At 45.3% G+C, this 27,091-nt stretch overlaps 1 protein-coding gene across 2 annotated transcripts in view; it reads left to right on the forward strand.

The window, feature by feature from the left end:
* The first annotated feature begins 559 nt into the window (after positions 1–559).
* The window catches only part of IFNGR2 (interferon gamma receptor 2), a 39,172-nt gene continuing 12,640 nt past the window's right edge, over positions 560–27,091 (forward strand). Inside the window, exons 1-4 of one of the 2 annotated variants that reach the window (XM_079921999.1) lie at positions 560–855; positions 15,466–15,598; positions 22,335–22,543; positions 26,846–26,991. In XM_079921999.1, the coding sequence (XP_079778125.1) occupies positions 780–855; positions 15,466–15,598; positions 22,335–22,543; positions 26,846–26,991 (564 nt within the window). In that variant the 5' untranslated portion in view covers positions 560–779. The remainder of the gene's footprint in view (positions 856–15,465; positions 15,599–22,334; positions 22,544–26,845; positions 26,992–27,091) is intronic. The other variant, XM_079922000.1, reaches the window with a different exon arrangement.

Consider the following 27,091-nt stretch of genomic DNA (forward strand, 5'->3'; position numbering starts at 1 on the left):
CGCGATACTGGGCGCCCATTAGCCCCGAAGCCCCACTCCTTCCTTCTCGCAGGCTCTTTCAATCCACTATACCCTTAAAACCTATTTTCAAAAAAGGGTTCAAAGCTGAGTAGGTACTTTAGTGACTAATAAGCAAGCAAAAGCTTCAGCTCAAGGGAGGAATGCTCCAACTGTGCAACCCCTGGAATCAGGGAGCAGTGGGAGAAGACGGGGTGGGGTGAGGATGGAGGGCTCCGCGCGAGGCCCACCGAGGGCCTTGGGTTTCGAGGGGGTCGCAAGGCCCCCGAAGGTGGCGTCTGGCAGGGTTCCCTCTGCCCCCCCCCCCCCGCCGTCCTCTGTGCCAGGCCCAGGCCTCGCTTCGGGAGACCCCAGCTCGGGCGGCCGCAGAGGTCGGGATCGGGCCGCGCTGGGCGCTTCGGCCGCGGGTAGACGGGGTGGGGTGGGGGGGCCGGGAGGCCCCGGGCCGCGGTTCCCGGGAGCGCCGGCGCGAATGGGGGGCGCCGGGAAAATCCCCGCGGCGGGCGGGGCGCAGGAACTTGGCGGCCTCGCTGGGCGGGGCGCGGGCGCCGGGAGGGGCTGGCCTGGGCGCGGCGGCCGAGCCGGGCTCTCCTGCCGCCCGGGACGCGCCGCCGCCGCCGCCGCTCTGGAAGAGGCAGGCCCCAGCGCCCTGCGCTCGCCATGGCCACCTAGGCGGCGACGTGAGCGGCTTGGCGACCCCGCGCCGGGGCCGGGCCGCGCCCAGAGTGCCGCTGAGGCCGCAGCGCCCAGAGCCCCGGGCCATGCGGCCGCCGCCTCTGTTACTGCTGCCGCTGCTGTTACTGCTCAGTAGCTGCGGCGCAGCGACGCCCCCGGCAGGTAAGCGGGGCCTGGGCCCCCCACCCACCCAGAGGCCGGCCGGAACCGTTGTCGCACGGGTGGGTGTCAGCGGGGAGCCCGGAGTAGGTGGGGTGCCCACGGGAACCCCGATAGGTTGGGGGTAAACGGGGGTGTCCCTAGCGGCTGGGATCCGCAGGGAACCTGGATCGGTTGAGGGGCTACAGGGCTGCCCCGATCGGGCGGGGTCCGCGGGGAGCCGAAGTGGGTGTGGGGTGGTAGGGGAGAATTCCGGGCAGTCTCGGGGCGTGGAGCTGGCGCAGCGGGAGGAGCCGCTGGACGCCGTTCGCCTCTCCCGGCGCCCTGGACATCGCTGGCAGGAAGGAGGGGCCCAAGCTGCCCCTGCCTGAATCTGGACACACTCTAGCTCCTTCTCTCCCACCCCCGCGCCGCCGCCCAAACTCCAGCGCGGCCCGACTCCGAATGTCTCAAAATGAACAAAGGAAAAACCGAATCCAGGGCTCGAGGAAAGGCCGCCTCTGCGGGCCACAGAGTCTTCTGCTGGGCCGCCTGAACGTAGCCCCGTCTGGCACGGCCTCCCCAGTGGCCTGAGCTGGAAGCAGGTCCCAGGCCTGCCTTCCTGGCAGCTGCGTGCCGTGGAGGCCAGCCACCGGCAGGGACCTCCGTCTTGGAGGTTGTGACTGTAACTCAGTCTTACTGTGGCCGAGTGTGTTTGATACCGGTGTGAAACCCCGATGGGGAACGGATAGATGGGGGGGAAGGGGGCGGGGCGGGGCTGCGCTCAGGGCAGGACCCAGAAATGTCGCGTTGCGGGTAAGGAGGTCGGTCAGCTGAACCAGACTGTTAATCCCAGCTCCGTTCCCATCTGGACGGCCCTTTACCTGCGATCGGCCATCTGCTTACCTCTGACACTAACTGACCATACTTATGAGCGAAAGAGAAAAACTACAAAAAAAAGAGAGAGAAAGAAAGAGAAAACAATGACAAAGGTGGATGTGTGAGAACATTCTGTGCATGTCCACGTGTTTGTGTTTTGCTGGGTTCTTTCCTGTAGAAAAGCCGGTATCATAGATTGGGTAACACTTAAGAAGTCTCAAGAATTTAGAAATTTCCTCCCACTTGAATTCTCAAGGTGTTGTTTGCGTTTGTTTCTTTTATCAGCATCCCTTGCTAAAGCCCTTAAATGCGGTAGATCCTGGCTGAGGGGAGCCTTGCATATGGGGATGTGTGCTCCTGGTTAAATGGCTGTTTCCCCTGGGAGTCGGACAGATGGGTTTGAATTTCGACTCCGCTCCTCCCCAGCTTCAAGCCTTGAACAACCTATGTCTGCCCCTTCCCTGCTTCCTTCACATGAGATTTGGGCACTCGTAAAATGTTAGTAATTGCCCACGGTGGTCCTAGGTCCATCTTTCTAGTGATTATCTTTGATTGTATTCTGCAAAAGTTTGGGTCTCTGTGATGCATTGGAAATAAACTGGTCCTTCACCACAGATTCTTTGCAAAGCAGCACCACATTATACTAATCTGTTTTTTGTGACTATTTGAAATTTTGCATAATAAACAATTGAAAACTAACCGGGATATTTTTAAGAGAAACTCTTTGCTGGTCAAAACACAAAGTGAAAAGATTAACGATTATATAGTAAACGGGTAGTAAGTAGAAAAATTTCCAGACTTCTCCATAATTTACAGGTGTCCTTCAGTAGTCACGTAATTGCTTTTATGGTCAGAGGGGGGAAAAATACAAGTACTGGAAACAAAATTTTTAAAGGGGCACTTGCAATATCTACCCCTTCGAGTTGTTAGAAGGATAACATATGTAAAATACCGGACCTGACCCAATCTGTAGTAGGTGGTGCTTTAGATAGAAGCTAATCAAAGCATTAAAGTGCAGTAAGTCAACCCACTCTTTAGTAATTTAATTACCCGAATGTTGAAGAATTAAGGCTTCTATTTGTAATTGTCATAGCTGCTGCTTATTGTCTAGCAGATTGGAATGTCCTTAGGCCACAAAATTTTCTCACCATGACTTGCTGGCTTGAACATCCAAAGCTTCTGAGAGCTTAGAGACCACTGAGAAAAACCATAAATCCCCGACCACATAAAAACCATTGCAGATAAATGTGTATTAAGTAACTCCTGTTTGTCCATAATCTCAACAGTGGAAACTACTATGTAACTGAAATGTTTGGGGGCAAACTCTATAAATGATAGTAATGTCCACCATTTATTGGGCTACTCTTTTAACTCAGACAAGCTGTTAAGTGCTTTCTATGCATGATCTCTCCTAATTTCCTCACCCATATTTTGAAGTGGATAAGAGCCCCATTTTACTCCCTGGGAAACCAAACCATCCTTTATAGGAAGAGACAAATGGTCTAGGTAAATAAGCTGATGTCCAGTATTTACAGACGAGAGCAGCTTCCTGGTTATGGGTGAGGATTCAGGGAATGTCTTTTTGACTTCTCCTCATCTGCAGGGAGGTGAGATCATTGATGTTCATAATAATGACCCATCCATGGGAAGATTCTGAAGGGTGTTCGATTGTCAAGATTAAATGATTAGGGCTTCCCTGGTGGTGCAGTGGTTGAGAGTCCACCTGCCGATGCAGGGGACGTGGGTTCGTGCCCCGGTCCGGGAAGATCCCACATGCCGCGGAGCGGCTGGGCCCGTGAGCCGTGACCGCTGAGCCTGCGCATCCGGAGCCTGTGCTCCGCAACAGGAGAGGCCACAGCAGTGAGAGGCCCGCGTAACGCAAAAAAAAAAAAAAGATTAAATGATTAATTTTGATGTTAGCAGTACTTTATTATCTGTGTGTGATGTGTGTTTATCAAACTATGCTGTTAAGACCCAGGAGAGACTATTCTTTAAAATGTATAAAATCTCAAACACCTGGATCCAGGGTGGATCGGAGGTGGCCGGTTGGGGCAGGAAGGTGGAACAGAAGGAGCTGTGGTTGTGAGGTACAGAGGACACACTTGGCACCTCCCTAGGTTATCTCTTTTTACCATTAACAGTTAGTGAACCATTGCCCCAAAGACCGTGGAGAAACAAGTAGAGTGGGGCTTTGTACACGCTACTTAGGACTGTGAGCTTTTATCTTGTAGGAGCTGGGGTGTCATTAAAGGCCTGGTGTCCACCTCCAGGGACTGTATTAGTTTCCTGTTGTTGCTGGAACGAATGACTACCAACTTGGCACCTCAAACATGTTCGTCGCCTAACTAATTGGCCATCAGGCGATTTTGCTGTAAAAGATAAAATAACTGGTTGATAGTTTGGTTTCAAGCGGTTGAAATGTGTCAGCAGCGTTTCTTCCAGTTAGTGAAGTTACTGATGACTTTATCGAGCTGACCGATGATGATGAGTTTGTTTCTGATTTTGAAACACACTACCCTGGAAGAGAAAGAGACCAACGGCCTTAAAGGTGCAGCGTTGAACCAACGTTTCCCATAGAACTAAACGTTTCTCAAGGGACACGTGACAGTATGCCAAGACCACACAATAGCGTAGAGGCTTTCAGAACGCAGTACAAAGCTCAGTTACAAACATGCATCCCAGTGTTCAGAAACTGACACCTCGCTTAATGCAATATGAAATCTTAGTGAAAAAGAGAAAGCATGAAACAAGTCAATAGGAAAAAAACAAAACAACGTATAATATGATGAACGAAAGACTTTGAAGACAAGGGCTTTGTAAAGCCCACAAAATAAAATCAGTTGTTTGCGCAGTATTGCCTTGCATCTACACACATTTTCAATGGATTCAAATATTTTGTATTTTGCAATAAAGTCTTCTAAGTTTTGTCATCACTTTTCATGTTTCATTATGTCTTATGCACTGTCTCTCTTTTATTTTTCATTATTTTACTTTTTAGAGCTAAATCGCCTGATGGCAAATTAGTTATTTGGCAAAAATGTTTGCAGTGAAAATGCTGTGGCAAAAATGTCTACGGCAAAGAAGCTTATGGTGAAGATGCCTAGAACCAAATTTAGTGTCTTACAGTTCAGGAGGTCAGCAGTCAGATGCAGCTTTCACTGGGCTAAAATCAAGGTGTTGTAGCGATGTGCTCCTTTCTGAGGGTTCTAGGGGAAGAATCACTTCCTTGCCTTTTCCAGCTTCTAGACAAACATACTTATGGTGACATCGGGTCCACCCAAATACTCCAGGATAATCTGTTTTTAGGTCTTCTGATTTGGACCCTAAATTTCTTTTTTTTTTTAAATTTTTTTAACATCTTTATTGGAGTATAATTGCTTTACAATGGTGCATTAGTTTCTGCTTTATAACAAAGTGAATCAGCCATACATATACATACATCCCCATATCTCCTCCCTCTTGCGTCTCCCTCCCTCCCACCCTCCCTATCCCACCCCTCTAGGTGGTCACAAAGCACCCAGCTGATCTCCCTGCACTATGCAGCTGCTTCCCACTAGCTATCTGTTTTACATTTGGTAGTGTATATCTGTCCATGCCACTCTCTCACTTCGCCCCAGCTTACCCTTCCCCCTCCCCGTGTCCTCAAATCCATTCTCTACATCTGTGTCTTTATTCCTGTCATGCCCATAGGTTCTTCAGAAACTTTTCTTTTTTTTTAGATTCCATATATATATGTTAGCATATGGTATTTGTTTTTCTCTTTCTGACTTCCTTCACTCTGTATGACAGTCTCTAGGTCCATCCACCTCACTACAAATAACTCAGTTTCGTTTCTTTTTATGGATGAGTAATACTTCATTGTATATATGTGCCACATCTTCTTTATCCATTCATCTGTCGATGGACACTTAGGTTGCTCCCATGTCCTGGCTATTGTAAATAGAGCTGCAGTGAACATTGTGGTACATGACTCTTTTTGAATTATAGTTTTCTCAGGGTATGTGCCCAGTAGTGGGATTGCTGGGTCATATGGTAGTTCTATTTTTAGTTTTTTTGAGAAACCTCCATGCTGTTCTCCATAGTGGCTGTATCAGTTTACATTCCCACCAACAGTGCAAGAGGGTTCCCTTTTCTCCACACCCTCTCCAGCATTTATTGTTTGTAGATTTTTTGATGATGGCCATTCTGACCGGTGTGAGGTGATACCTCATTGTAGTTTTGATTTGCATTTCTCTAATGATTAGTGATGTTGAGCATCCTTTCATGTGTTTGTTGGCAATCTGTATATCTTCTTTGGAGAAATGTCTGTTTAGGTCTTCTGCCCATTTTTGGATTGGGTTGTTTGTTTGTTTGGGGTTTTTTTAAAACTAAATTTATTTATTTTACTTATTTATTATTTTTTAGCTGTGCTGGGTCTTCGTTGCTTCATGTGGGCTTTCTCTAGTTGCGGTGAGCAGGGGCTACTCTTCGTTGCAGTGTGCAGGCTTCTCATTGCGGTGTCTTGTCTTGTTGCAGAGCACAGGCTCTAGGCAGACGGGCTTCAGTAGTTGTGGCACGCAGGCTCTATAGAGCAGGCTCGGTAATTGTGGCACACGGGCTTAGTTGCTCCGCGGCATGTGGGATCTTCCCAGACCAGGGCTCGAACCCGTGTCCCCTGCATTGGCAGGCAGATTCTTAAGCACTGTGCCAACAGGGAAGCCCCGGTTGTTTGATATTGAGCTGCATGAGCTGCTTGTATATTTTGGAGGTTAATCCTTTGTCAGTTGCTTCGTTTGAAAATATTTTCTCCCATTCTGAGGGTTGTCTTTTTGTCTTGTTTATGGTTTCCTTTGCTGTGCAAAAGCTTTTAAGTTTCATTAGGTCCCTTTTGTTTATTGTTTTTATTTCCATTTCTCTAGGAGGCGGGTCAAAAAGGATCTTGCTGTGATTTATGTAATAGAGTGTTCTGCCTATGTTTTCCTCTAAGAGTTTTATAGTGTCTGGCCTTACATTTAGTTCTTTAATCCATTTGGAGTTTAGTCTTGTGTATGGCATTAGGGAGTGTTCTAATTTCATTCTTTTACATGAAGCTGTCCAGTTATCCCAGACCCACTTATTGAAGAGACTGTCTTTTCTCCATTGTATATTCTTGCCTCCTTTATCAAAGATAAGGTGACCATATGTGCGTGGCTTTATCTCTGGGCTTTCTCTCCTGTTCCATTGATCTACATTTCTATTTTTGTGCCAGTACCTTATTGTCTTGATTACTGTAGCTTTGTAGTATAGTCTGAAGTCAGGGAGCCTGATTCCTCCAGGTCCGTTTTTCTTTCTCAGGATTGCTTTGGCTACTCGGGGTCTTTTGTGTTTCCATACAAATTGTGAAATTTTTTGTTCTAGTTCTGTGAAAAATGCCATTGGTAGTTTAATAGAGATTGCATTGAATCTGTAGATTGCTTTAGGTAGTATAGTCATCTTCACAATGTTGATTCTTCCAATCCAAGAACATGGTATATCTCTCCATCTGTTTGTATCACCTTTAATTTCTTTCATCAGTGTCTTATAGTTTTCTGCATACAGGTCTTTTGTCTCCTTAGGTAGGTTTATTCCTAGGTATTTCATTCTTTTTGTTGCAATGGTAAATAGGAGTGTTTCCTTAATTTCTCTTTCAGATTTTTCATCATTAGTGTATAGGAATGCAAGAGATTTCTGTGCATTAATTTTGTATCCTTCTACTTTACCAAATTCATTAATTAGCTCTAGTAGTTTTCTGGTATCATCTTTAGGATTCTCTATGTATAGTATCATGTCATCTGCAAACAGTGACAGTTTTACTTCGAATATGTTGAATAATAGTGGTGAGAGTGGGCAGCCTTGTCTTGTTCCTGATCTTAGTGGAAATGGTTTCAGTTTTTCACCATTGAGAGCAATGTTGACTGTGGGTTTGTCATATATGGCCTTTATTATGTTGAGGTAAGTTCCCTCTATGCCTACTTTCTGGAGGGTTTTTATCATAAATGGGTGTTAAATTTTGTCAAAAGCTTTTTCTGCATCTATTGACATGATCATATGGTTTTTCTCCTTCAATTTGTTAATATGGTTTATCACATTGATTGATTTGCATATATTGAAAAATCCTTGCATTCCTGGGATAAACCCCACTTGATCATGGTGTATGATCCTTTAAATGTGCTGTTGGATACTGTTTGCTAGTATTTTGTTGAGGACTTTTGCATCTATGTTCATCAGTGATATTGGCCTGTAGTTTTCTTTTTTTGTGGCATCTTTGTCTGGTTTGGATATCAGGGTGATGGTGACCTTGTAGAATAAGTTTGGGAGTATTTCCTCCCTCTGCTATATTTTGGAAGAGTTTGAGAAGGATAGGTGTTAGCTCTTCTCTAAATGTTTGATAGAATTTGCCTGTGAAGCCATCTGGTCCTGGGCTTTTGTTTGTTGGAAGATTTTTAATCACAGTTTCAATTTCAGTGCTTGTGATTGGTCTGTTTATATTTTCTATTTCTTCCTGGTTCAGGTTGTCCATTTCTTCCAGGTTGTCCATTTTATTGGCATATAGTTGTTTGTAGTAAGCTCTCATGATCCTTTGTATTTTTGCAGTGTCAGTTGTTACTTCCCCTTTTTCATTTCTAATTCTATTGATTTGAGTCTTCTTCCTTTTTTTCTTGATGAGTCTGGCTAATGGTTTATCAATTTCGTTTATCTTCTCAAAGAACCAGCTTTTAGTTTTATTGATCTTTGCTATTGTTTCCTTCATTTCATTTTCACTTCTTTCTGATCTGATCTTTATGATTTCTTTCCTTCTGCTAACTTTGGGGTTTTTTTGTTCTTTCTCTAATTGCTTTAGGTGTAAGTTTACATTGTTTATTTGGGATGTTTCTTGTTTCTTGAGATAGGATTGTATTGCTATACACTTCCCTCTTAGAACTGCTTTTGCTGCATCTCATAGGTTTTGGGTCATCATGTTTTCATTGTCATTTGTTTCTAGGTATTTTTTGATTTCCTCTTTGATTTTTTCAGTGATCTCTTGTTTATTTAGTAGTGTACTGTTTAGTCTCCATGTGTTTGGTTTTTTTACAGACTTTTTCCTGTAATTGATATCTAGTCTCATAGTGTTGTGGTCAGAAAAGATACTTGGTACAATTTTCAGTTTTCTTAAATTTTCCAAGGCTTGATTTGTGACCCAAGATATGATCTATCCTGGAGAATGTTCCATGAGCACTTGAGAAGAAAGTGTAATCTGCTGTTTTTGGATAGAATGTCCTTTGAATATCAATTAAGTCCATGTTGTTTAATGTATCATTTAAAGCTCGTGTTTCCTTATTTATTTTCATTTTGGATGATCTGTCCATTGGTGAAAGTGGGGTGTTAAAGTTCCCTACTATGATTGTGTTACTGTCGATTTCTCCTTTTATGGCTGTTAGTATTTGCCTTATGTATTGAGGTGCTCCTATGTTGGGTGCATAAATATTTACAATTGTTATAACTTCTTCTTGGATCGATCCCTTGATCATTATGTAGTGTCCTTCTTTGTCTCTTGTATTAGTCTTTATTTTAAAGTCTATTTTGTCTGGTATGAGTATTGCTACTCCAGCTTTCTTTTGATTTCCATTTGCATGGAATATCTTTTTCCATCCCCTCACTTTCAGTCTGTATGTGTCCCTAGGTCTGAAGTGGGTCTCTTGTAGACAGCATATGTATGGGTCTTGTTTCTGTATCCATTCAGCCAGTCTGTGTCTTTTGGTGGGAGCATTGAATCCATTTACATTTAAGGTAGTTATTGATATGAATGTTCCTATTACCATTTTCTTAATTCTTTTGGGCTTGTTATTGTAAGTCTTTTCCTTCTCTTGTGTTTCCTGCCTAGAGAAGTTTCTGTAGCATTTGTTGTAGAGCTGGTTTGGTGGTGCTGAATTCTCTTCGCTTTTGCTTGTCTGTAAAGATTTTAATTTCTCTATTGAATCTGAATGAGATCCTTGCTGGGTAGAGTAATCTTGGTTGTAGGTTTTTCCCTTTCATCATTTTAAATATGTCCTGTCTCTCCCTTCTGGCTTGCAGAGTTTCTGCTGAAAGATCAGCTGTTAACCTTATGGGGATTCCCTTGTATGTTAATTGTTGCTTTTCCCTTGCTGCTTTTAATCTTTTTTCTTTGAATTTAATTTTTGATAATTGTATTAATATGTGTCTTGGTGTGTTTCTCCTTGGATTTATCCTGTATGGGACTCTCTGCATTTCCTGGACTTTATTGACTATTTCCTTACCCATCTTAGGGAAGTTTTCAACTATAATCTCTTCAAATATTTTCTCAGTCCCTTTTTTTTTCTCTTCTTCTTCTGGGACCCCTGTAATTCGAATGTTGGTGCATTTAATGTTGTCCCAGTGGTCTCTGAGATTGTCCTCAACTCTTTTCATTCTTTTTTCTTTATCCTGCCCTGTGGTAGTCATTTCCAGTATTTTATCTTCCAGGTCACTTATCTGTTCTTCTGCCTCAGTTATTCTGCTATTAATTCCTCCTAGAGAATTTTTAATTTCATTGATTGTGTTGTTCATCATTGTTTGTTTGCTCTTTAGTTCTTCTAGGTCCTTGTTAAACGGTTTTTGTATTTTCTCCATTCTATTTCCAAGATTTTGGATCATCTTTAATATCATTACTGTGAATTCTTTTTCAGGTAGACAGCCTATTTTCTCTTCATTTGTTAGGTCTGGTGAGTTTTTCCCTTGCTTCTTCATCTGCTGTGTATTTCTCTGTCTTATCATTTTGCCTAACTTACTGTGTTTGGGGTCTCCTTTTCACAGGCTGCAGGTTCGTAGTTCCTGTTGTTTTTGGTGTCTGTCCCCAGTGGCTAAGGTTGGTTCAGTGGGTTGTGTAGGCTTCCTGGTGGAGGCGAGTGGCACCTATGTTTTGGTGGATGTGGCTGGATCTTGTCTTTCTGGTGGGCAGGCCCACGTCTGGTTGTGTGTTTTGGGGTGCCTGTGATCCTATTATGATTTTAGGCAGCCTGTCTGCTAATGGGTGGGGTTGTGTTCCTGTCTTGCTAGTTGTTTGGCATGGGGTGTCCAGCACTGTAGCTTGCTGGTAGTTGAGTGGAGCTGGGTCTTAGCGTTGAGATGGAGATCTCTGGGAGAGCTTTCGCTGTTTGATATTACTTGGAGCTGGGAGGTCTCTGGTGAACCAGTGTCCTGAGCTTGGCTCTCCCACCTCAGAGGCTCAGGCCTGACACCTGGCCGAGCACCAAGACCCTGTCAGCCACATGGCTGTGCACGCCCTGTGTCCTCCTCAGAACCCTAAGTTTCATCCCCTCCCAAAGATATCTGTGTCCTGTGAATACATTAGGACACAGACATCTTTGGGAGGGGCCACTGTTCTGCCTACAGCAGGGTCAGACCATTGAATGCAGTGATCAGCATGGGGCTGGGCCCTCTGTTGCTGATCACTGAAGGCAGGGTCTGGGTATCGGGTTGCGGCTCGCCACCTGCAGAAGCAGCCATCCATCAGATCACCCTGAAATGGGCACGTCTTAAAAATCACACTTAGGCAGCAGTGTCTGGTTTGCCTTTCATTCGTGGTCCTGCATTTGCCCCTCACTCCATCTCTGGGAGAGATGGTATCATTTCATTATTCATGGGAAAACTGAGGCTCAGGTGGGGTCGTGGTAGGATCCCATGGCTCTAGGTGGCAGGATCAGGATTCCAGCCAAAGCCCTTTGTCCAGAAATTCTCTTCCCTTCCCACAGAGCCTTTGTCAACACTGTTGACAGAAGGTGCTATGGCCCTAAATATATTGACCCTTTAGAGCCATCCAGATAAGTCCATGGTCCAGAGTTATACCCACTCCCTGCCTCAGCCACTGAGACCAGAGAAAAGGCAGGACTTACACATAAAGCAAGGAAGAGATGGAGAGACTGAGATTAGCGTGGGTTTCGGGTGGACAAATGCAACCCTGAGGACACAGAAACTGGCTACATAATCCCTGAAGCAACTCAGGCCGCTGGGCTGCAAGCCACTCGCTCCCCAGATCCTGCGTGCCTGGTCCTCCAGGCACTAGGGATGAAACAGCCCCCAAGTGTGGCAACACCCAGCCCTCCTGGAGCTCGCTGCTCTAGTGTTGGGGGAGACTGTCAGTGAGCTGCTAGCAAGGAGGAGAGGAAACGATCACGTGGTGCTCGCACTGTTCTCAGCACCCCATGTGAAATTAACCCACTCATTCCTCATAATAACCCTTTGAAGTCTGCACTGTTTTCGTTTCCATTTCGCAGGGGAGGCAACCAGGCACAGAGAGGGAAACAGCTTGCTCAAGGTCCCGCAAAGCACGCGTGGCTTTGAACCCAGGCAGTCAAGTTCTGGAATCCATGCCTCTCACCACCGGGGTGTAAACAAAGGACGCAGGTGGTGGGAAAGCTAGGAGAAAAGGAAAGCAGGGATCGGGAGTGGCCTGCCCTGGGCTTCGTAGGCAGGAAGCTGCTCTGATAAGGTGGCATCTGAGCAGAGACATGAAGGGAGCGGGGGAGAGAGCCTGGCACAGGGGGAGAGAAGGGCAGCAGCAAGGGCAAGGCGAGGTGGGAGGGTTCCCGGCGCTTCCCAGGAACAAGGAGGAGGCCACGGGAGGCCGTGGAGGGACGGGCCTCCTGAGAGGCGTGCAGGGCCGGGGTTGAAGCTGTTGGTGTTAATGAGTGGGCAGCCTCTGGTACTTCACTGTGAAATCTACAGCCGTAAGACTCATTTTCTTCTCTGAATGTGGTGAGACAGGGGAGTCCAAGAAACTCAAATACGAGAGCAAAACTGCAGGTCCTCTCTCCACACCTCAGTAAAATGAAAGTTGAAGAAAGTGGAAGACTCATCTGGAGACCCCAGCTTTTCCAGAAGCCTTTCTTCTGGTCCACGTGCCAGTTGGGGTGGAAGACTTCACTGGTCCCCTGTCGCTCCCTTTCTCAGCTGAATGCTTAGACGGGGGAGAGGGTGCCAGGAGAAGGGCGGAGGGAGGGGGAACGCCTCTGGCCCCTCCCCAGAGATGGGGAGATGGGGAGGAGCCCTGGGGCAGGCCGAATAAGGGTCCCCAAAGGTGTCCACATCCTCATCCCCGGAACCTGTGACCACGTTATCTTACATGGCAGAAGGGATTTGGCAGACGTGATTAAATTAGGGGTCCTGAGCTGGGGAGATTATCCTGGATTGTCGGGCTCTGTGGGCCCAGTGCAATCACAAGGGTCCTTGGAGGATGGGAGAGGGAGGCAAGAGAGTCAGAACCAAAGAGACGGCAGCACAAGAAAGACTCAGCCCAGCATTGCCGGAGGCAGAGGCCATGAGCCAAAGAATGTGAGCAGCTTCTAGGCAAGGAAAAAGGCAAGCTTCCAGAAGGAACAGAGCCCTGCCGACACCTTGACATGGGCCCAGTGAGACCTACTGCAAACTTCTGACCTCCAGAGCTGTAAGAGCATAAATCTGGGTTGTTTTAAGACACTACATTTGGGGTCATTTCTTTCAACATCAGTAGGAAACTGGGGACTTCCCTGGTGGTGCAGTGGTTAAGAATCCACCTGCCAGTGCAGGGGACACGGGTTTGAGCCCTGGACCGGGAAGATCCCACATGCCGCGGAGCAGCTAAGCCCGTGCACCACAACTACTGAGCCTGTGCTCTAGAGCCCGCGAGCCACAACTACTGAGCCTGTGTACTGCAACTACTGAAGCCCGCGCGCCTAGAGCCCTTGCTCCGCAACAAGAGAAGCCACCGCAATGAGAAGCCCACGCACCACAACAAAGAGTAGCCCCAGCTCACCACAACTAGGAGAAAGCCCGTGTGCAATGAAAATCCAATACAGCCAAAAATTAATTAATTAATTAATTTTTTAAAACTAGGAAACTAATATAGACAGTAGAAGGTCTCCGGTATGCTCTGATGGGTGCCCAGCCCCAACCAAGCACTCACCCCTGAGACCCTGCACATCCCTCCCTGGAAGCAGAACTTCATCTCTCAGCTCAGCTTTGGCATCCACTGGGCTATAGCAGCCACAGTGAGCGGGATGGGCCTGACCAGGAGACCAGCCTCCCGCCATGCTGCGCCTTTGGCCCAGCTTCCATGAGGCCTGGTGTGAGTTGGCAGCAGTGCTGGTGAGCTGCTTGAATTAAGATCTAGAATGGAGGTCAGCCCAAGGTCATAGCTGTGAAGACAGTGGACATTCTGTAAGTAAACAAGTGGCCACAGACTCTAGGTAATGTACCTTTCAGAGGAGAGCAGCGGGCCAGGCTATCAGCTGATCCGGGCATCCTTCTTTAAGCTTGGATGCATTTACTGAAATTGTGTGGTTTGAGTTTCCTGCTTTGAATTCTGGAACGGCATGTTTTTCAAACTTTACTTTCCACCTCTGGGTGTTTCTCATTAATGTTTTTTTTTTGTTTTTTTTTTTTTGTCTGCTGCGTCGGGTCTTTGTTGCTGTGCGTGGGCTTTCTCTAGTTGCAGCGAGCGGGGGCTACTCTTTGTTGCACAGGCTTCTCATTGCGGTGGCTTGAGCACGGGCTCTAGGCATGCAGGCTTCAGTAGTTGCAGCACACGGGCCCTACAGCTCACGGGCTTCAGTAGTTGTGGCGTACAGGCTTAGTTGCTCTGTGGCATGTGGGATCCTCCCGGACCAGGGATCGAACCCATGTCCCCTGCGTTGGCAGGCGGATACTTTACCACTGCGCCACCAGGGAAGTCCCCATTAATCTTTAAATCTCAGAGAAAGTCTATCATTACGGTCTGTTTTCTAACTAGAGCAAAGGCTCCCGTGCGGGCAGCCTCTAGCCCAATCCTGTAAAGCACCTGTTTGGAGTTGTGTCTCCCAGGTCACCCCGAAAAGGGGGATTCAGATCTTGGTGGCAGTTCCCTGGGGAATGTGTTATTCTATCGTTTGTAGTTCTCAAACTTCAGTGTGCATGAGAATCAGCTGGGAAGCTTGTTGAAAATGCAGAATTCCTGGTCTGGGGTGTGGCCTGGGAATCTGCATTTTAACTTCAGTGCTTGTGATGTTGGGGGGGTCTTTGAGAAACACAACGACTCTGATGAAGCCCAGAAGACAAGTCCTCACCCTCCCAGGTGTCTGTGGGCTTTGCACGCCTGGTTTGGGGTATGTTTCTGTGTGTGTGTGTGTGTGTGTGTGTGTGTGTGTGTGCGCGCACCCATGTTTGTGGACGTTTACCAAACACTCCTTTGGTATAAGTCTGGGTCTAATGCATGTTAAGTAGTCATCAAGTTAATTTTCTCCACGGCCTTCTGCAGTCTACTGTTACTTATTCCTTACTCCTGACGAAGAAACAGAAGCCCGGGCTGTTAAGTTACCCACACTTACTAAACGTAAAACAGGCATTCTGGTTCAGCCAGACGCCATAACCAGGACCCATTCATAAGGACTGGAACCTGCAAGTGGAAAGGCATCCCCAAGCCCCCCTTTTTCCCACGGTCTGTGTCAGTGGTGCCATCTTTAGTCAAAGGCTAAAGGAGTAGGGGAGAACGGGTAATACCAAAAACCGAGGCGTAATGGGAAGGAAATCCAAAAGAGGGGATATATGTATATGTATGGCTGATTCATTTTGCTGTTCAGTAGAAACTAACACAGCATTGTAAAGCAACTATACTCCAATAGCAATTAGTTAAAAAAAAAAAAAAAAACCAAGGTGTAGGAATGGTCTGGTAGAGTGCATTGGAATATTTTTGTAATCGATTTTTCTCCTCTTGACCCTCCCTTTCTCTCCCGCCTCTCCCCCCTTCTCTTATTCTCTGTCCCTGTCAAGACACCCCCTTCCAGCTGCCTGCTCCTCGAAACCTGAAGGTTCACCTATACAACGCCCAGCAGGCTCTGAGCTGGGAGCCCGTGTCCCTGAACAATGACGCAAGGCCGGTGGTCTACCAGGTGCAGTATAAATAGTAAGCGACATTTCTGTTGGCATTCTTACTGGGAGCTGGGGTTGGGAGGTTGTTACGGAACCTGAGGCCAGCTGCCTGTTCTTGCCTCTTGGCAGGATTGTATGCAAATCCATGGGAAGCAGATAGTTCTCCTGTACTTTTTACATCTCCAAGGACAGAGATTTCACAACACCCCATGTATCTGAAGGCTGAAAGGACACTGGCCATCAGAGAACTCAGCTGTCTAACCACATGACTGCTTAGTTTGGTGAAAGTTGATTCATCAGTTTCAAGAGAAGATGTATAAAAAGCCTTCCTATCTTGAAAGGGCAAGAGGCATCTTTTGGTCTTCATCTCTTTCAAGTGTCAAAATCTGGTTTATTTAGGCTTGTGGGCCAAATTTGGTCTAATAAGGAAGTTATTCATCTAATGAACTATTAATTCTCAGTTTCTAAGCTGGTGTTCCATTTTGCATTTTTTTCCGGCCCCTCATTCTGTCTCTTACCTTCTTTTCAAGCTTTTTTACAGTTTGCCATCACTTGATTTGCAGTATAGACACATAGGGGAAGAAGAAAGGCAAAATCCAAGTCCTTGTTTACCCTGTTAAATGAATTAAGTGGAGACTAAGTTAAAATTATTGTGGGAATTCCCTTGCGGTCCAGTGGTTAGGACTCCACTCTAACAATACACAGGGCGTGAGTTCAATCCCTGGTCGGGGAACAAAGATCCTGCATGCCACACGGTGCACACACACAAAAAATTATCGGCTAAGTCATTTTTAGATTACTAAATAAGCAAAATTTAAAAAAATAGGAATGCTAGGGGCTTCCCTGGTGGCGCAGTGGTTGAGAGTCCGCCTGCCGATGCAGGGGACACAGGTTCGTGCCCCGGTCCAGGAAGATCCCACATGCCGCGGAGCGGCTGGGCCCGTGAGCCATGGCTGCTGAGCCTGCGCGTCTGGAGCCTGTGCTCCACAACGGGAGAGGCCACAACGGTGAGAGGCCCGCATACCGCAAAAAAAAAAAGGAATGCTCAGTGCTTTTGAGAATGTGGCTGGTGGATGCAGTGCTGAATCAGGATCAATTATGAGCACAGTCCCCTTAGAAAATAATTGTACTCTTCACTTACAGTCGTAGGGATGTCCATGTTACTTTTATCCTAGGCAGACAATACGACCCCCCCATCAGGAAAAAAAAACAAACTTATATTCATGAAGATATACTGATACATTGAAGTGTCTATTCATGTCCATTAGCAGGAAGGTGGCAAACTGTGTCAAGTTTGAACTTATGGATGAACCCTTAGGTGACCAGTAAAAAGGGTAGTTATGTGTCACATGACAGCAGGTGCAACTGTATGCGACATGGAATGAGTCTGTGGTCAAGAGCAGGCAGGCAATGTAGAAAAATTACAGATGGTTAATTTGTTAGAGGAGTAGTTTCCAGATGACTTCGTTTTCATCGTGAACTGTCCGTTGTAACAATACTTGCTTAACAAAAATAAATTCTGAACTGGGATTTGAGTACTATCTCTGGATCGCATTTATCTATTTCTTAAGTAATTATAAATTACAAACATGATCATCTGTAATAAAAGGACCAGTCCATGAGGACCGGCTACATAATTTGCAGGGCCCGGTGCAAAATGAAAACGTAGGGCCCCTTGTGCAAAAACTATTGGGAATTTCAGGATGGTAAAGCAGAGCTTCAAACCAGGTGCCCTCCTAGGAGTACAGCTTTGTGCCACTGCGCAGGTCACGTGCCCGTGAAGCTGGCCCTGCTCGGCATTGAGTAAATATGGTATCCTAGAGCCACACAGGAAGATTTCAGTAAGGGGATGTTACAGATGATCTGTTGACTAGCATTCCTTAGCCTTGACTGGGGAAGTACATTTGTGGGTTGACAGAGCACCTCTAAATATTAGAAGTATTTGTTAAAGCCTTTGACAGTTTCACATCACAGACCAACCTGTTTCACTGTGTTTTCTATTCGGAAAGCATTTTGTAGATATTTCATCAGGTTAGAGGTTGGTTTGGGATGTGATGTGTTGAATGTGAATGTCCCTATTTGTAAAAGCTGAGGGGGTCACTGAAAACTCAAACAGAAGCTAATTTTGTTTTCTTTTCCAATTACAGATTTGATCATGGAAGAGGGCCTTTGCTTTTTTTGTCGGTTTGTTTCTAGGTACTTTCACATGTTTAGGACGTTTTAGTTACATTAAATAATTTAATTTTGAGGCTCCTGGGACTTATAAGTTTCCATTCTGTTTCTCCCCAGTAAAACATCACTATAATTATAAATAAACGTGCCTCTGTTTTTTGACAGTCACAGTAGCAAAGCCAAAATTACATAGAGCACTTTGTGGGCAAATTTTAAGTTTAAATCAGAAGTTGCAGATCATGTGGCCTAAAGTCTGTGTTTGGTCACAGTGTTTAATTTTTTTTTTCCAATTAGTGCCAACATTTAAACATCTGGAGAGTTCACTTAAAAAAAAAAAAAGAACCGAGTTTCTGTTTTTTCTTGAAAATAAAAACAGGCAGACAGCAGGGCCCTTTCTAGGTCACACCCCACTTGCCCAGTCTTCCCAATGCATTTTTAAAATTTCATTGTTTTATAATTTTAATAGCAATACATTTTCTTTATAGAAAATGTGGAAAATCCAGAAAAGTAAAAAGAATAAAATTAAAACAACCTGCTGTCCAAGAAAAATCACTATTCTCATTTTAGTGTATTTCTCTCTAGACATTTTTTTCTAAATACATGCAGTTGTTTGCAAATGTGCCAGCATGTGTGTAAGACTGAAACAAAACTGGGGTTATGCTTCTGGGTCCTGTTTCCTTTTTTTCTTTCCTTTTAACTTAATGTAGTTAAGCATGTAGCCACTTTTTTCATACAGTTATTTCTGTGTGAACATTTTTATTCTATGTTCTGTTATATGATGTATCACTCAGGATTTTTTAAACTTTTCCTCACTCATGAGTGGTATAAATAGTTGACAGTTTGTGACTGTTATAAGTAATGTCCTCAAACATAAACTGTGTCGGATTGTTTTCTTACATTTCTGGACGATGACTTGCTGAGTTCAAAGGGAAAAAACTTCATCATTTTTGGAAGTGATGTAACAGAGGCTGGACAGTGAAATCATTGGTTGCCCAGGTGTTTAACAGACATTTAGATGGTGGTTACTAGGCACCAGGCCCTGATCCAGGCACTTTCCTGGTGTCCACTGTGTCAACTGTCAGGACAACCCTGAGAGTCAGATGCTATAGTTCATCCCATCTTATAGATAAGAAGACTGAGGAACAGAGAAGTGAAGTAACTGGGATTTGAACCCAGGTAATCTGGCCCCAGAGTCCATGTGTTTAATCATTATGCTGTTCTCCCTCTCATGATGAGGTTGCTTTCAAAATTAGGTAAAAGGGACAGAGGCCATCCACATGAGTACATTGCCAGGAGCCAGGACTACTTGCTGGGTAAGGCTCAGACTGGCTGATTCAACATAAGCCTGGGCAAGAGGGTGGGAGTCCAGACATGGGGCAGTGCCATGCTCGTGAGGCTGTGTCCATTTCATTATCCATTTAAATGGGGCCCACAGCACCTTATTTTTGTCCTTTGCAATTAGATGGGGAGGCCACCTTCCAGAACTCCACTTCCCCCCACCCCCGCAAACTGCTGACCTTCATGTGTCAGCTCTCATTTAAATTTGGATGGCTTGTGCCCTTTTAAACACCTTTTTTGAGAAACACTTTTAAAAAGTAGTTCTGAAATTCAGCGGATTTCTGTGTATTGATTTTGTAACCTGCAACTTTACCAAATTCAATGATGAGCTCTAGTAGTTTTCTGGTAGCGTCTTTAGGATTTTCTATGTATAGTATCATGTTATCTGCAAACAGTGACAGTTTAAATTCTTTTCGAATTTGGATTCCTTTTATTTCTTTTTCTTCTCTGATTGGCTAGGACTTCCAAAACTATGTTGAATAAAAGTGGCGAGAGTGGACCTCCTTGCCTTGTTCCTGACCTTAGAGGAAATGCTTTCAGCTTTTCACCCTTGAGTCTGATGTTAGCTGTAGGTTTGTCATATATGGCCTTTATTATGTTGAGGTAGGTTCCCTCTGTGCCCACTTTCTGGAGAGTTTTTATCATAAACGGGTGTTGAATTTTCTCAAAAGCTTTTTCTACATCTATTGAAATGATCATGTGGTTTTTATTCTTCAATTTGTTGATGTGGTGTATCACACTGATTGATTTGCGTATATTGAAAAACCCTTGCATCCCTGGGATAAATCCGAAAGGGGCAAGCTTGGAGGTGAGGGGAGGAGATGGAACACGGGTGGTCAGTTCCCTGGCAAATCAGGGAGAGGGCCTTTTGCCACAGTTCAACAGCTGGGATTGGCAGGGAGAAGGTTATAGTACCTTTAAGTATCTGTATAACTTAAAAAAAAAAAATCACTTATCCCCTTGTGAAGCACAGCACCCCCAGACTGAGAGGGGCTGCCTGTGGTTTGCGGTCCTTTCCCCATTAGGGCCTGTGGCCCCAGGGCGTGGAGTACGGTGGGCGTCTTCTGTGGAATCCCTGGCCACATGTGGCTTTCATCTGGTCACCCGCCACATTAGCAGAAGATAAGTCTCCAGGCAGGGTCAGAGGTACACTTAGAAGCACATGTGTTGTGTGAGAGCTGGTGGCCGTGACCCCCCAGTCTCATTTCTCCTGTCTCCCCTGGCCTTGCTTTCCAGGCCAGAGTTGCTGTCCAGGGCACAACCTGTCCCTAGAGGGGACAGTGCCTGCTGCCGCACTACTGAGGCTTCTAGAGCTACCTCCCTGCCTTTTCTCAAGTCAGTCACCTAAGGACAGAGCTCAGAGTCAGCGAGTAGAATCCCACGTGGGCAGGTGGCATTGGGACTCGGGGGAATGCATTCTCACTTACAAGGATGCATGGCCTTACATTTGGCAAAGTTTTCATGTGGCCAAGACTCTCTTTAAATGGGCAGCTATGGGGTAAAAACAAACTCTACCCCAGCAGGAAGTATGGGTATGGTTTGTATGAACACAGTATCATACATATAACACCTATAACAGCCTAAGACATAGGCTACAGAGGCTGAGTTTGAAGCATTAAAATCAACTGTAGAACAAAACGGCAGAAAATGTTTGCAAATCATATATCTGATAAGGAACTTGTATCCAGAATGTATAAAGAACTCTTACAACTCAAAATTAAAAGGCAAATAACCCAATTAAAATATAGACAAAGGATTTGAGTAGACAGTTCTCCAAAGAAGATATGCAAATAGCCGATAAGCACGTGAAAAGATACTCAACATCACTAGTCACCAGGGAAAATACAGCCACTTGGATGGCTACAGTAAAAAAGGCATGGGCTTCCCTGGTGGTGCTGTGGTTAAGAATCTGCCTGCCAATGCAGGGAACATGGGTTTGAGCCCTGGTCCAGGAAGATCCCACATGCCGCGGAGCAACTAAGCCTGTGCGCCACAACTACTGAGCCTGCGCTCTAGAGCCTGCAAGCCACAACTACTGAGCCTGTGTACTACAACTACTGAAGCCCACGCACCTAGAGCCCTTGCTCCGCAACAAGAGAAGCCACCGCAATGAGAAGCCTGCACACCGCAATGAAGAGTAGCCCCTGCTCACCGCAACTAGAGAAAGCCCGTGTGCAGCAATGAAGACCCAATGCAGCCAAAAATAAATAAAATAAATAAATTTATTTAAAAAATAAAATAAAATAAAAAAGGCATAATAACAAGTGTTGGTGACAATAAGGAGAAATTGGAACCCTCATACATTGTGGGTGGGAATGTAAAATGGTGCAGCTACTCAGGAAATCAGTTAAAAATAGAGTTACCATATGACCCGGCAAGTCCACTCCTAGGTATACACCCCACAGAACTGAACATAAGTTCACAAAGAAATTTACATGTGAATATTCTTAGCATTATTCACAATAGCCAAAAAGTGGAGACAACCCAGGTGCCCATCAGCAGATCAGTGGATAAACTAAATGTGGTATGTACATACAATGGGACATTATCTGGTCATAAGAAGGGATGAAGTACTGATACATGCTACAACATGTATCACGCTTGAAAACATATTAAGTAAAACAGGCTAAGTGAAGGGCACTCGTCACAAAAGACCATATAGTTCATGATTGTATTTCTATGAAATGTCCAGAACAGGCAAATCCATAGAGGTAGAAAGTATATCAGTGGTACCGTGCTTGGGGGGTGGAGGAAGTGGAGAGCGACTGCTGCAGGTGCAGGGGTTTTTAGGGGATGATGAACGTGTCCTCAAATGGATTGTGCTGAGGCTGCACACCCGTGTGAATTTACTGAAATCCATTTTAAATGGGGGTAGTGGTACCACTTTAAATGGGGGTAGTGTATGGTATGTGAGCAATGTCTCAATCAAAAACATCGAATTAAAATCTCATCTCTGGGACTTCCCTGGTGGCGCAGTGGTTGAGAGTCCGCCTGCCGATGCAGGGGACACGGGTTCGTGCCCCGGTCCGGGAAGATCCCACATGCCGCGGAGCGGCTGGGCCCGTGAGCCATGGCCGCTGAGCCTGCGCGTCTGGAGCCTGTGCTCCGCAACGGGAGAGGCCACAGCAGTGAGAGGCCTGCGTACCGCAAAAAAAAAATAATAATAAAATATAAATAAATAAAAACTCATCTCTGGGGAAACTGTTAATATGTGATCAAAGAGAGACTTGTGCAAAGTAAAATCCTTCTTCCCTTTGCAGCAGCACGAGTAGTACCTGGTATGACGTCAACAGAAAAGACAGCAGGGTGGATTGTACGCACCTCACCGGGACAGAGTGCAACTTTACCGCGAACAGCCTCTCGGAGGGCTTCCCACGGCATTTCAACATCACTTTACGCCTCCGAGCTAAGCTGGGGGACCTCGTCTCTGCCTGGGTAGAGGCGCCTTGGTTCGAACACTATCGGAATGGTAAGACGACTTGGGTACAAACTTCCTTTAACGTTTGCAGGTTTTCTTCACTTTCCTCTTCGCTGAGCGGTACTGACTCCACGCCCCTCCGTCCTGCCTCTCACCCTAAATAACCAGCACCCAGGTGGGTATGATCGTCAAACCCGAGTACTGACCACGGAAGCTGGGGCTAGGGGAGGGTGATTTGCTAGGCCTGGGAGTTGTCAAACCGCAGCCTGCAGGTCAAAATCCTGCCCACCAACTGGTTTTTGTAAAGTTTTATTGGAAAGAAAATGTGTTATATATGTACAATGGAATGCTACTCAGCCATAAAAAAGAATGAAATAATGCCATTTGCAGCAACATGGTTGGACCTAGAGATTATCATATAAGTGAAGTAAGTCAGAGGAAGAAATATTGTATGATATCACTTACATGGGGAATCTAAAAAAATGATACAAATGAACTTATTTACAAAACAGAAACAGACTCACAGACATAGAGAAAAAACTTATGGTTACCCAAGTGGAAAGGGGGGGAGGGATAAATTTGGAGTATGAGATTAAGATATACACACTACTATATATAAAATAAACAACAGGGACCTACTGTATAGCACAGGGAACTTGTAATAACCTATAATGGAAAAGAATCTGAAAAAGAATACATGTATAATTGAATCACTTTGCTGTACACCTGAAACTAACACAATATTGTAAATCAACTATACTTCAATTTAAAAAAAAAAGTTTTATCGGAATGCAGTTTCCCCATCTTTTCATATACTCTCTATGGCTGCTTCCAAGCTGCAACAGGCGAGCTGAGTAGTCGCAACAGGGGCTGCGTGACCAGTCAGAGCCTCAACTCACTCTGGTGCTTTACTGAGAAAGTTTGCTAACCTCTGTGCTGGAGGGAATACTAGCATATTGGCTTCACTGATCACTGTTACATGGCACAACTTCTTTTACGTTCAGGAAGGATTTTAGTTCAGCCTTGAACAGTACCTGGCACATAGGAGAAAATATCTGTGGAATGATTGAATGAACAGATATGCTCCCAGATGTTGGAAGGGAGCATGAGAGTCGTCAGACACTAGTTTATAGATGTGTTCCTTCAATTATTCATTTTTCACATGGTCAGCCATGCCTAATGTTCTCCGGTGTCTATGCAAACACAAAGTATGGAACTTCGTGGGATCCTGATTCAAATTAAACAGAGGTATAAGACAATTGGGGAAATGTGATCACTGTCTAGATCTTTGATGATTTATAAAGCAATTGTTGCTAATATACTTTAGGTGTTGTAATGGTATTTTGTTATTTTTTTTAAAAAGGCGGGGAGTCTGGTCTTTTCAAGATACATACTGAAGCATTTACAGATGCAATGATGTAATGTCTGAGATTCCTTCAGAATAATCCAGAGAGTGGGAGGGGCAAGGTGGTCCTTACAAGGTGGATGGGCACAGGAGAAACAAAACTGGTCAGGACTTGATGGTTGCTTTAAAGTTGGGTGATGAGTACATGAGCTTTGTTTATAGTCTTCTCTACTTTCTATATGTTTGAAATTTTCTGTAATAGAAGCTAAGAAAGGGACTTTCCTGGTGGTGCAGTGGTTAAGACTCCACACTCCCAGTGCAGGGGGCCCGGGTTTGATCCCTGGTCAGGGAACTAGATCCTACATGCATGCCGCAACTAAGAGTTCACATACCGCAACTAAGACCCAGCACAACCAAGATAAATAAATAAATTTTTTTTAAATTATTTTTAAAAAAAAGGTTTTTGCTAGCAATTTGAGGATGGTACGAGAAGACAGTGCAGTCCCTGCTGGCTGGTCTTCTGTGGACAAGTTATTTGTCCTTGAGTGGAGAACCATCACACATCTGAGCTATCAAGCATTACCTAAGTGGGAATTAGTGGAGAAAAAAGTAATGGCGGTATCAGAAGCAGAACCTGTCATCAAGTTGCTGGTCCAGAGTCAGCCAGCTGCTGCTCTCTCTCCTCCCGGCCAGAGTTGGGCAGCCATGTCCTCGGTTAGTTCCTGGTGGGGAGTCACTGGTAAACTTCAAGGCAGTGGTGTTCTCAGAGCCCATCGCTGCTTTCAGCACTTGCGGTCAAGTCAGGATGGGTAACCAACTTGAAGATGCTTTACTGAGGGTAGAGGGATGAGATGGTGCCTGAAGGGGGCAGGCTTTGGCATCACATAAACTTGGGTTCAAATCCCAACACTGCCACTTACCGGCTGTTACTCTGGGCAAGTAATGTCCCTCTGGGCTTCAGTTTCCCCCTCTGGGAAATGGGGATGGCCCTCTGTGGTTGTTACATAGATCTGTGTGGACACGGATATAAAGTCCGTGTTGCCAGGTTTAGAGTGATCGCTCAGTCTGTGGACACTGCTATCAGTAATGACCCATAGATCCACTGAGCCCTCCTTCAGGGCCCAGAGAAAAGGCAGACTGTCCGCCTTCAAGAGACAGACTCATCACGTTGGTATCAGATTCTCCATCTGGCACGCCCTTCAGAAAGGCAGGTCTTTCGGTGCTGACCTGTCAGCGGTTAAGTGATTAGTCATCCAGGCTCCCATGCCCACTCCGGTGGGTAAGTCACAGAAAAGTCTAGAGAATCTGCTCAGCGGGGCCCTGGGCCTGCAGGTCCACATGTTGTTCCATGCCCCAGTCACTTCGCTTTCAAAAGCGTAGCTTGAAGACGTGAGTGCCAGCATCTGTGAGCGGGTTTAATGAGAGCTTTTTGTTACACACAGCTAATCCACTAACATCGCTGTGGCTTGAGGTGGGCCAGGCCCGACCCTGTATCTGTCTGGACTTAGTTCCTCCACCAGAACAAAGGAGATCAGAGGGCATGAGTGCAAACCCTGCAGGGACCAGTTACTTTTACAGAGAGAGAAAGGTGACCAGACACATGCCTAACCCTCCCCAACCTGGGAGAGCCCAGGGCGGAGTGTGGAAGCGAGAGAGAGAAATCCAGCCCCACTTTGGTGAACGCAGAACTGGTCACCGTGATATGATCATCTGTGTGTATAGAAGGTGCAGAAACAGGCCTCTTAGAACTTGGAGGACACAACCTGTATTTTGATCTGAGTTCCTCTGGTTAATTGTACAATTTAAATGCTCACCTGATAAATGCCGTAATCTTCCTTCTAAGAGCATATTATGAGCCATAGTCCTTGGCTGTCCTGTGACTTATATGAAAAGCCTTAACAAATAGACGTATGATGGTAATATTTCTCAGTTATTATATTTAATCATTGTATTAGAAAAAGCTAGAAAGATACACGTATTTAAAAGTTTGTAAACACCACTTTTGGTGGGCTAACAAAATCTTTTCCCTCTCTGCATGAAAATTTGACCTTTGGTTAACCTTCCAGCTCTCTGGAAACCTGATAAAGGTGGCATATGAACCACGTTATTTTTTTTTTTCTTTTCCTTTTTTTATTGGGGTATAGTTGTTTTACAACGTTGTGTTAGTTTCTACTATACAGCGAAGTGAATTAGAGTTCCCCATGCTATACAGGAGGTTCTTATTTGTTATCTATTTTATACATATTAGTGTATATATGTCAATCCCAATCTCCCAATTCATCACACCATCACCCTGCCACTTCCCCCCTTGGTGTCCATCCGTTTGTTCTCTACATCTGTATTTCTGCCTCGCTAACTGGTTCATCTCTACCATTTTCTAGATTCCACATATATGCGTTAATACATGATATTTGTTTTTCTCTTTCTGACTTACTAGCATTGCTTATGGTCAGAAGGACCTCTGGTTGGTAAATAGCACTTCAACCAGGCCAGTCTTAACCACCTGGTAGGAAACCATGTCTGGGGCATTGCTGAGTGAAGGGGTTCTTGTAACTGGGCATGTCCCTTGTGGGGACTCTGGAAACTCTTCTTGTGGAATTGTGATGAGAAATACTGGCTCCTGTGGTTGAGCCGGGGAGTGCCCTGTACCTGCCCGATCCTTGCACCTGAGCTGTCTCCTGGGGGTGGGCAGGAGTGGCCACGTGGACAACTGTGAGGACCCCTCCTTCCGCGAAGGCCAGAAACCCCTGGGGCCACTCTGTAGCTCCACTGGGCTACCTGCCCTGGAGCCTTCCAAGTAAATCTGGTGCCCAGAACAGCCTCTGGTAGTCTGAATGCAATCTCATGGCATATATAAATATATGCATGTGTGTACCATACTAAATATAATTACATGTACAATATACATATTCTGTATATATATATATGATGTACATGTGTATGTATATATATGTATCTACGTATATACATAGACTGATGGATTGATTTTGTTTGTAATTCTATTTCAGCCACCATCGGGCCTCCAGAAGACATCTGGGTGACCCCAGAAGAAGGTTCCCTTATCATCAGCTTTTCTTCTCCCTTTGAGGTCCCTGCCTCCGTGGCCTTTTTTTGGTATTATGTCTACTACTGGGAAAAGGGAGGAAGCAAACAGGCAAGAGCATTTTTCTTCTTTGTTTTTGATTTTCATTTCTTTGGAGTTTCTGGATAGCAAAAGAAAGTCTACTTTAAAGTGGCCAAGGACACCAGGGTAT

This window comes from Stenella coeruleoalba, assembly GCF_951394435.1.
Source record: "Stenella coeruleoalba genome assembly, chromosome: 5".
Classification (NCBI taxonomy): Eukaryota; Metazoa; Chordata; class Mammalia; order Artiodactyla; family Delphinidae; genus Stenella; species Stenella coeruleoalba.